This window comes from Gymnogyps californianus, chromosome 6 (assembly GCF_018139145.2).
Source record: "Gymnogyps californianus isolate 813 chromosome 6, ASM1813914v2, whole genome shotgun sequence".
NCBI classification, from domain to species: domain Eukaryota; kingdom Metazoa; phylum Chordata; class Aves; order Accipitriformes; family Cathartidae; genus Gymnogyps; species Gymnogyps californianus.
The window spans coordinates 3928084-3939760 of NC_059476.1; the positions used below are offsets into that span (position 1 = coordinate 3928084).

The 11677-nt window shown below is 38.1% G+C and overlaps 1 protein-coding gene across 1 annotated transcript; it reads right to left on the minus strand.

Annotated features, from left to right (window-relative positions):
- Positions 1–104: 104 nt before the first annotated feature.
- On the minus strand, positions 105–11653 carry BCCIP (BRCA2 and CDKN1A interacting protein). The gene is made up of 7 exons (XM_050899090.1): positions 11513–11653; positions 8222–8296; positions 7458–7538; positions 6217–6309; positions 5486–5673; positions 3935–4112; positions 105–587 (listed from the first exon to the last, which is right to left on the minus strand). The coding sequence occupies exons 1-7, from the start codon at positions 11651–11653 to the stop codon at positions 417–419; spliced, it is 927 nt and encodes a 308-aa protein (XP_050755047.1). The 3' UTR covers positions 105–416.
- Between the last annotated feature and the right edge of the window lie 24 nt (positions 11654–11677).

The window sequence follows — 11677 nt, forward strand, 5'->3', positions numbered from 1 at the left end:
ATACATCCCCATCGTAAGCCATGTAATTATTTCGAACTTTTGACGTAAGTGTATTTAACAGAAGAAACATATAGAAAAAGCACTTTTCTTAATAAAAGGAGTTGCATACATTATTTTGTAATAAAAATACGTGATTTAGTTTTGGTTAAAAACATATTAAGCAGATCTTCAAGTTTTCTTGTAACATTGGGGTTTTATTGACTGCTTAATGATGATACCAAAGTATAATAAGATACAATATTTAAAAATATTAATTTGATGGATATTTTCAGTTGTACCACCTACTTGTCTTCTAAGTGTACAGAGGAAGCATTTGAGCAGTACAAAACCATTAACTCAATAGCAGTCTTCTGAAAATATTGTGAAGTCACAGTTCTGCATGGCTGCTTTATAAAAACCGGTATTTCTAGGAAAGTTCAGAGTGAGAGATAGTCTTTCAGTTTCTCCATAATTACATTAATTCCATCAGCTGGAACTATCATAACAGTCCGCAAAGGTTTCATTGGCACATCATCAAAGGACCATCTGCCGCCCAAACAGGTGTCACTTTCCTCTTGCACAGAGTAGTTGAACTTTAGAAGGGCTTTCTAAACAACAGAAATAAATGCATCAGGATTAAAATTTTTAATTAGCATGAAGACAATACATCATCTAAACAAAGTAAAAATAATGACCCTATTATGCACATGCTTATTAAGAAGAAGTTATTTTCTTCCCTCTCAAAAGGTCCACCAAAAAAACCTACAAGAGAATACACTATTAACTGTTTTAAACTATTTGCTTTTCACAGAATTTATAATTCATATTAAATTCTAAAATGATTGCTCTCATTATAGCTCGGTATCAGAAAAAAGACTTAAGGGGGGGGGGGGAATCAATGCCCCCTTTATATGCTTACTGTGCCTCATTTTAGATGGTTTTAAGACAGCATCTCATTCCATATTATCACATTAAGAAATGCCGACCCTTAGAAGCTATTATGCCAACTAGCAGGGATCCTTGACCAGTAATAGGAATATCAGGCTCTTAACAGACCTTCAACCCTGGAACAAGAGCAAACCACTAGCTGTGTAATTTTGAGAATTAGCAGATCAGCCAAAACCCAGATAAAAGGAACAGCGAGAGTGCAGGTAGAATAGAGCCTGCATTAAAGATAATAGCTTGGTGTGGGCAACATGTGGAAGGCCTGTAGCAATGAATAGGCTCTGCTCTTCTTGTGGCCTACTCTAAAACTGCTCAGAGTCTTAAAAATTAACGTATCTGTAAGAATACGTGGTACAGTAATCCCCTCTTTCACACTGCCAGTAGAAATTAAATATTAAGGGGATGGGCACTAATGCGAATCCTGAGCAGAATTTCAAAAAGCCCTTGGAAAGTCTCCAGATGGCTGGAGCCACTGAAAGACACATTTATAAAGGATGCTTCTTCAAACAGGTAGGTGTCCATAACGTATATTATGTCTTTTCAGTGATATATACTGCATAGAGATAGAACAGTCCCTTTTTATTAGCCTTCCTAGACAAAATGCCTGATGGATAAGAAAAACTTACCTAACAAATGTTTCTAGTTCTCACACAAGTCAGATTAAGAAGTATGAATTGAACTCCTAAGTAGAAAAACTTATCTAACCTCTTCCCTTTGCAGGGAAAGTGAAGATCCAGTCTCCTTTTGGGTTTGCTATTTACTAACATCTCAAGGTTGTAAATTTAATTTTGGAAGAACCATCACATTAGAGTGGCTTTGCGCAAGAACAAACAATTTGAGCAATGGAGGCCCTGAACCTTTAATCAATTCCAAGTCTGGTTATAAGAGCTTTTCTTCTGCTCCCTCAATAACATTTTAAGGAACAGAATAAAGCACAGGGAACTGACAAGTGCAAAAAGGCTTCTCTCTGGTTTATATGGCTCTAAGTGTCTGCCTCACCACATTTAATACTATTTTATGGCAATCTAATTAACATTATGTGTGATCAGGGAGGATATACAGTCCAACACTAATTTAACATATACATTATTAAGTACAGAGACCCACTTAATCTAATATCCTCCATAATGTTTAAAATGAATTTGTTAAAAACACTAGAAAGACTATTAAAAATAAAAGCATGTTCAGTTTGAGTCTATCCACTTGCATTGAAAATTACTGCAATTTAGATAAAAGCACACAATTAGTCTTTAAAATGCCACTCAAAGTAACAAAACAGAGATAAATACAAAATAGGCCTTCTGGAACATAACACCTGTGGACAAGTAGGCATCACAGGCTTCTCCCCTTCAGTTTTTCCAATAACATGTTTACATAGAGTTCAAGTTCAGTTGGTAAAGCTGCTGTGGCAGGAACACAAAAAGAAAATCCCAAACTTGTTACTGCATAGAGGCTACAACAGCATTCCCTATAGCTAACAATGAATTTACCCACTTACATTTTTCTTCTTCCCAAGAAATAAAATTACAGCCACATCATAGCCTCTAACAGAGAATGTCATGAATGATTACACACAGGAACCTTTGCCATTAACCATATAATGCATGTACAAGTACTTTATCCTGTAGGCACTGCCAGAAATGAAAAACAATGGTCTCTTGACAAACCAATAATATGGCAGGATAATATTTTTAAAGCTTTGAAAAAAAAAATAAAGAACAATGAAAACTCCTTTGCATTTCAAAGCACATTTTTAATTTAATGTCCTGCATCTTCCCCTCACCTGATTTGGCTTGGGACCAGCAGAACTGTGTGGACAGGTTGCCTTAGGAAATAGGAAGTGATATTTTCATCTCAGAAGTTTCTTGGGAAGAGATCTCAGAGAAATGCATTTAACTGCATTAGCAAATCTAAATAAAGTCTCAACAGTTGGTTTTTTTCTGACACAGGACTAACTATGTAGGGGCAAGGAAAAGAGATCTGTGTATTTAAGTACTAACATGCACTGCAGATGCTGATCCAGACTCTAACAACAGAGATTCCTCTGCATTTTTTTGAATCTTTATTCTTCTAAGGGCTTAAAGCTGTGACACATGATTAAGAGCACCCTTGCAAGTTATTACCTGTTGTTTGAGCTGCCACTCTTGAACACTTGTGATGTAAATCATGTTAGCTTGAATCTCACTGACAGATATTCAAGCTAACCTGCACTTCCTGCAATTCACACACCCACAGTCAGTCTTCTCTGTTCAGCTGACGCAGCTGTTTAACAAGTCTTTCACATTTCTTATCATTCAGATTAAAGAAGACAACTGCACTGTTCCCCAAACAAAAGGAATTTCAAACTTTTGTAGACTCAGAAGGCCTAGGAGATGCTGCTAAATTCAATATCCAGATTTATTACCATTTGTTTGTCCTAAAAATGTGGACATTCCATTCACAGTATTTCAACAAGTCTGACAATTATTACATTCAATTCAATCTCTTCAGCATTGCTATATGAGTAAAGAGATGAAGCTTGTTAATTCTTTGAGGCCAAGACACTGGCCTCAAGACAAAGTAACACCTGATCTTTCCCCTAAAGTCTCTGCTTATTTCAGGTATTCTTTGAATTTTGCTGTTATCCTTATAGCACTGGAGGCCCTACCAGGTAGTAACACTGCCGCAGGTAGAATCTACACCATACCATCTTACAGTCAGGTTAATTGTGACCTGATACAAATAACATATTAGTAAATTCATGCCAACACAGAGGATTAATTTAATAATTTGGACTTATGGATGGCACACCTCTCCATGATTCTCTAAATACAAAAGGTGTTGTGTTCAATACACAAAACCAGGTTGCTTGCTCATCTCTCAATGTTACCCTAAAAAAAGCTGGATTTAATTTAAAAGATAGGTGACCGTATCTTTTTAAAAGCCCCCATTGAATTTAGGGTGAAACATCTTTTTTGTTGATATGTAAAGAAAAATAAACATTTTAAATTAAAAGAATCACATATGTTACCTCATAAAAGAATTCTTCCTCTGCATTTGCAAACATTAATTCCTCCTTTTGCTGATTTCTCCCTTCCCTCCTCTTAGAATTGCTCTTTGTGGCTTCTGTAAAGGTCTTGCTGATAAGAAGGTAGTAGTGGCACTTTCCACAAGGTTTGTTTGTTCTCTGTGCCTCGGTCAACTCTTTCCTAAAGATAAATACACATTTACACATACAATTTAAAAATACATGTTTACATACACAATCTAAACCTTCAACAAGTGTATAAGTAAACCTTATAATGTATTAGTATAGAAAGGATGTTCATATTGCAACCTATTCTTTTATGAGTGCCGCAGAACATAAATTTTGCACATGTATTCCTAGTACTTAAACATACTATTTGCACTTTAAAACAATAAAAATATGGATGTCTTTCCACACCTCACAATATAACCCTTTTTTCCCAAAATCTGGTTCATGGTAGGGAGTCTGTGAAATGATTCTAAGTGTAACTCTCCTCAAAATTCATCACATTATCATTTGCATGAGGAACTGTAACTGAAGAGCCCGAAGATACTCTTGCCCACCCTTGTGTTAAACGTGTTGTCACTGCAACACTCCAAAACCTTTAAGATAAAGAGGCTGAGACCTGAATTTTAGTTATGACAAGTGCTGTACTAGTGGTAAACCTCAAAGCCAGGCCTTCAAGCACCTCATCTCTTTCTTTAAAAACCTTCCTGACCAACCCTATCTACAAGTTTTCTTTCATATCAAAGTAGTAATTCCTTAAAGGTGTATTTTATCGTTTAAATGAGCCGGGACACCAGTCAACTTAATCTGACTTCTAATTTTGCCTCACAGGAGAGAAAAGAATAAAAGAAAGGAAAAAAAAAAAAAAGAAAAGTCTTCATTTAATTACTGGAGTTCCTTATTCAACACAATTTCCTCGTTCTCAACATGGCACCAAAACAATATAACGCTGTATCTCAGTGGATTTATTTACTTACTGTCACCCAGCCTATGATATAAATCCATGAACTGGTAGAGATCAACCAGCACCTAACCTCCTTCACTCATTTACTTGAAAGTAATCAAAACGCTGCCTATGGTTTTCCTGGGCCAGAACTCATCCACCTTATAAGTCTGTCCCTCAACCCAAATCTTCCATTCCAGAGCCAGACATTAACACATGAGCAGAAACATCCAAGTTGCTCATTATCAGCACGCTATAAAAAGTTCTCATTTTTAAATTTTCCTAGGTCAGTATGAAAATAATCTGCAATACAAAGATAAACCTCAATATACACACAGCTATTTCTGCAGTAGAACAGCACATATTCTTAAATGATTTCCTCTATCTTAAAGTATAAAGAGTTTGAAAAGCCTAAAGATATAAAGAATATTAAAAAATTAACTAAAGGCCTTATATGAAATTAAAATATTTTTTTCTGTTCATGTCTTATTTATATCTATAGTATCACCTGTCTTAACACAGTTCTATATACATAAGATTTCTGAAAAAATATGAAGAAAAAGTACTATTCAACATCATGTCAAAAAAAACCCAAACAAACTTACTGAAGCTGCTGGTGCATGGGCAGAGCAATCTGCGGTGGTACATTAATGAATCTTTCACTTAGCAGAAGACCCACAGGCTTAGTACTGTCATTTAGGAGCTCATTCAGTTGTTCAACTACATGTTGTTCACAGCTCTTCTCACACCGACTTAGAATCAGCTCTTTGATTTGTTCAGCACACTGTGTACCCTAGAATCAGAAGGGTTCTTTTCTTTACATTATAGAACAATTATTTACACAAGAAAACCTTGAATGTGAACTTCAGGGGAATATTCTACAGGCCTATTAGCAATTTCCTTAAGCAGTCCCTAAAGCACTGTACAATTCCCCTGAAATTATTTATCAACCCTGAAGCTGAGGGCAAACAAAGGTTCTTAACTGATAGGAACACAGCTAGGAGCTGCAACACCAGTACACTCAACAGCAAAACTCAAAAGCTGCAAAAGATGAAAGTGAAGAAATACAAGAGGCTGACAGCTCAGTTACCCTGGAACTACTTATTAGACCTAGTTTTAACTCTCTGTTCCACACCCTTTGCTTTATGTTTGACCTTCAGCAAGTTACGCAGGACTAGATCCAAAAGAAAGCTAAGTGATGTGCAACTTTTAAGACCATAGTCCTCCATGGTGGCATTCAAAATCCTGATCCGGCTGTCTAGGCTTGTTATAGAAGGCAGAAAAGCAGGACACAGTCTCACTTATTACTGTCTAGATGTTAATGAGTAATACCAACCTTCCTTTCCGTTAAGTTTAAGCAGCTTATAAAACCAAAGACTTCATCATCATCTTCATCATCATCACTACTGTCTTCTTGGACTTCCGCTTGCTATTTAATGAAAGAAAAAGCAACAACTCATACTGACATTCTATTTCCACTCTCTGCAGCAAGAAATGTTTTTCTTTCCAGAAGATGCTCGGCAGATGACAACCATCTAGGTAATCTGTACAAACTCACAACCTACAAATTCTGGTTACGGTTATGAAAGTGCCGCATCATTGAATGTCTCTGTGTACTTAGAGCCAGCTATATAGAGAGCCAGCTCATGTATCTTCTACAGCAGGATCTTTTGAAAGGCACTAAAATTTGATAGCTCACATATAATAAGCAGCATCTCGGTACAAGGGATGGCAGTATCTTAAGCAAAACCAATTTTCTTCAGTTTCTAACGTAGGGAAATAAACCTGCAAAGTCTTAAAACCCATAAAGCAATAGAGCTTTGATGGAGAGTGAAACAAAAAGCTCAACAAAACTCTGCAATGAAAAACTTGGGGAAAGAACTGGGGGTCATGCAGTTGTAATATAAGGATCATATTAAACTTGGGCGGAAAAACTGTTGCCACAGGACAAAAAGGGAATGTATAGCAATGATACCATGCAACATGGTATAACACCACAACTGTGCCATGGGGGCAGCTTGTTTGGGTTTGAAAGCAACGTGGCCATCACATCTTGAGCGCTATAAAGTACTGAACAGCTTCCTTAGCCAGGAGTAACACAGGAGGCTCTGCAGAGTGCTCCGCTGCCATAGCAGAGCTTGTTCAGGACTCATTTCGGGATCCTTTCCTATGCCCAAAGAACGCTGCACAAAAGGAAACTGCATGAAGGATATTTTTGGTCTCTATCTCTGTACATCCTGAGAATGTAGGGAAATTGCAAGGTCCTATTTCTTATGGAGATGGTAACAAACTTCTCCATAGCATTTTCAGCATTATTACGCTACTACACCAAAATTCAGAGAGAAATTGAAAAGCTTTCCATATGTAAAAAGACATCAACCAAAATAATAAATCAAATCCCTTGTTTGGTTGAAAGTAGGCGTGGAAAATTTCAGCTCCCGTAGAATTATTATTCTCAAAGCAAAAAAGCAAGAAAGCATACAAATTACAAAGACAGGATCCCCTTCTGAAAGTCTATTATGTCATTTCAACATAAAAAGTATTGTACTTCATTTACAAATGTAAATTCTGTCTTACCTTGATAATACTTCCAATATGATTCTGTTGTATTAATATATCGGTTAATTCAGCAGTGTTCACAGGAGCTTTTAGAAACAACTGGAAAATAGGAAACAAGTATTAAGAAGTTCTGGCCTGATGACATCTCATAGGCCACTTCATAGAAAATAAAGTCAGTAATTTCCCTAAGTCGTTATGCAATACTCTGTTCCATTTTTAATTTCCATTTAGTGAGTTTGTTTTTTTAACTTCCTTCAATATAATACTGTAAAGACAAAAAAATCAGCTTCTTGAAGCGCTTGCTCCTCGACCCTCCACAAGCTGGCATTTTGCATACCTGGTATCCTTTCGAGTTTGGTATGATCTGAATGCTTGCTGAGCATAGGTTTACAACAGAAACAGCCAAAAGAAGACTGGAAGCTGCCATGCTGAACAGACACATTACTTGTTTGTCTGTTTTTTAAGGGTTGTAATCTTAAAAAAAAACCTCCAGGAAGCTGATTAACATTGAACGAGGTTTTCTGGGCAGCAACTAACACAATGAAGATGGAAAGGTTATACACACTGTGGAAGAACAGCCCTACACTTCATTGGGTAAAGTTCTTGAAACCATGGTTTAGGAGACGCATGTTCACTGTGGCTGTAATTAGTTAACTGTCATGAGCTGAAGCACAGTGAAACTATGAATCAAGACAGATAATGTGAACTGATGACTTTGCATAACTCTTTAGATATTATTTATCAATGGACATATCAAGCAAGCTAACAAGAAGTCAAAGTACCTGTTGTAGTAATTTCTTTATCCCATTATAGTCATTGTCTGATATGGAATGTGCTTCGAATTCAATATTCACTTCCTATGAAGAAGTAAAATAGAGAATATCAAACACACTTGGCAAGAAGCTGTATCAAAACAAAGCTAAACTATAAGAAACTTGAAGACAAGTAATGGTCAACATCAGAAATGGAACTTATTTCCACCTTTCAGTAATCTCAGCAATTGTTACAGTTATCATTTCTTCTGTAATTTTAGAGAGCATCTCTGCAAGTAACTTCTTAAAACTAACTTACAAACTGTGCTGTGAACAAACCTTTAATGCTTTGTTCCTGCAATCTGGTTCACACAATTATGTTTACTGTAGCCACATATACTGTTACTGTAGAGAGGCTTGATCCAGGCAGTTAAACTCTTAAAACTGCAGGATTGAAGTGTAATGCCTTGGCTAAAGATGAAGGTTGCTGCAGACATTTAAACAATTACATCCAAAACCATACTTCTGCTAGTTCCTCAAATCCTAATGGTATCATTAACCCCACTCTGGAAGTCTGCTCAGTAGGCACATGATGAGACCTCCTCACAGCAAAACAGAATGTGAACTCCTGCTTCTCCTTCCAGAACAAATGCTGTACACCTACCTAACGTTTTGACTGGTATTCTGTATTAATAGTACTGCCTGCCAAGGTTGCTTTGCCTACCCGTTCTTCCATGAACCACTGTTTGAGATCATCCAAATTTACTTTGCCTTGTAACTGTTGGTTGGGATTCCACCTTCTGAACAATCTAAACAACTGAGCCTTACTGTTGTCACCAATGAAGACTCATAACTCTCTCCAATCCCATATCGAGGTCACGGTCTTTATTGTCCACTGGGAGAAGAGCCTTATAGGCCAATTTACAATGTAGAAAACAGGTATACAACCACTTTTGAGGGGAAAAAAAATATAGATCGGGTGACACACTCAGCTATTCTTCTATGGTTGAGTAAAGCAAGGAAGCTCTATAGAGGTAATACATAAGTGACTTTATGTGGGCACATTATTTACTTGAGAAGCTACTTACATAAGAAAACAGATTCTATCTTTGGTGTATACAGCATTCACTCCTGGCATCCAGGAACTTTTTGAGTGCTTTAAAATTCAAGGATCTCACTGAATGATTAAGCCAGTAAATTCTGAACAAAACACAGTTTACAGTGGTTCTGAATACTGTGCAAATCACAGCCATAAAATTGATATAAACCACGGGAGCACTAGATGTTCTAGCACTGGTCTTGCTTCATGGCTTTTCCACTACCCAAAATAACAGCCTGGTATGAGAGTTTACAAACCCTCCATCTTTCATCTATTAAAAAAAAGAAAAGCAAATAAAGACTCATCATATATTTTGGTATGTTCTGTCTTGCCACTGTGTGCTTATTCTCTTCCCCCTGCGTCACATCCAAAGCAAAGCATGCTGTTACATGCAACAATACTCTGCTACGTGTAACAATACAGCAGCGAGCAAAGCTCCTTCTCAGCAACCAGGCCCTACATGGCAATCACGCTGTTGTTCTCAGATTGACAGAACTACCACATGCCCCTTTCTATGAAGAAAATATCTGCATAAAGGAAGAGATTTTCCTTTTTCCACCCGAAGTGGTAAGAGGCGAAGGGAAAGCCTAATATCACAAAAATAAAAATGCTGAGAATTACAGAGAAACAAATGCCCTTTAAGTATATGACATTATAAATGTCTGTGTTTGTACAGTTATAAATGTTCAGTACATTTCTTTAATATTAGCAATGCAAACCTTGATGTCTTATACAAGAATTGAGGGGAACTCAATATATCTTTATCTCAAGGCTTCCAAACTGAAATAGATGTAATAGTGATATATCATCCGCAAAAGCTGGACTACTAAATTAAAATAAGTGTTATATTGCCAATTTTATCCAGTGCACAAACAATTGCAAACAAAACACAGTAGAGCACCAGTGCAGGACATACAGAAACCATCCTGAAAACCCCTGTCACTGAAGACTCCAGAAACTTCATCCACAAACACCACAATAAAACCCACTGTCCTACCTACATTATGCAGGAATGCTGAGCACTTTAAAAAAAAAAGGAAAAAAAAAAGGATTATTGCCATTAGGTTTCATTTCAGTGCCTAGACACTACTGCAACCTCTTGTATCAGTTTCCAAACACTGAACAGTACCAGCAGTGCTAGTCAAGAAGTTCATAAACATGTTAGCTCAAACTAAGTCAGTACCCATTTAATGTGGCACGCATTTCTAGCAAATGGTAAATGTGCTTTTCCATCATGTTAGTATGACTGATAACACAATTAAACCTACATTTTTTGTCATGACATAGTTTTTAAAAAAGGTAGGGTTTGGTTTTTTTATTTGCTAACATAAGCTAACTAAGGCCTCATCTAAGAAAAAGGAAGATAATTAACTCAAAGTGAAACCCTAGTGAAGAAGACCAAGTTAGCAAAATATTTAATTTGAAATGTACTGAGTTAAACCCCATAGATACTTCTATTCTTTGATACTTTTAAGCCCTGTGAAAATGACAGATTGCTTTATGATCCAAAGATTTTAATAAGAGTTCAAAGTCAGTGCATATCTCTTCCTTTCCTAAAACGGGGACTCCTCCCTCAGTGTTGTGTTTCACAACTAAATAATGCATTTTCACATATGTCCAGGTGCAGATATATATAGAGACAGCTCACAAAAGAAATTAAGATTTGATTTCTGTGAGGTCTCGAGTTTTTTCTTCTCCCCCCCCTTCTTATACAAAAAGGAAATTAGAGCAAATCTTCTGTGTTGAAAGCATTTTTTTCAAGTGGCTGCCTCCAGTCCCACACAAGAACGCAGGCGGACAGGCTACACGCAAGGGCCAACAAAAAAAATTAAGACCCTCAACAACAATTAACCGAATACACTTTACATCACCGATTACGGACATACACTAACGTGTTACCTACACTTTTAACACAGGAACAGGAACCCACGGCCCCACGCTGGCCCCCGACCCACGCGTGCCTCGCAAGGGGCTTTACAGGGGGACAACCCCGCTCCCCAGCAGCTTCCAGTCACGGCTTCGTGAGCCCGGCTGCTTGTTTCTATCGTTTTACAACTTACTTTAGTTACAGGGAATCAAGAGAGGAGGGCAAATCTCTGGAGGAGGGCAGGGGATGGCCGTGAGGGGGGGTACACACACACCGAGGGCCCGTGAGGGGAGGGCGGGCACAGGCCCCGCGTGAAGGCCGCGAGCACCGGGAGGGCCCCGCTCCCCCCGCTCACCTCATCGATCCTTTCCTCCTCCTCCTCCTCCTCCTCCTCCTCAGAGTCCGACTCGCCTGACTCCGACTCCGGCTCCGGCTCCGAGCCGCGCTCCTCGGCGGGAGGCCGTACCCCGGCCCGCCGCTTAGCCGGCGTGGCCATGCTACCGCGGCGCGCAGGCGCTCC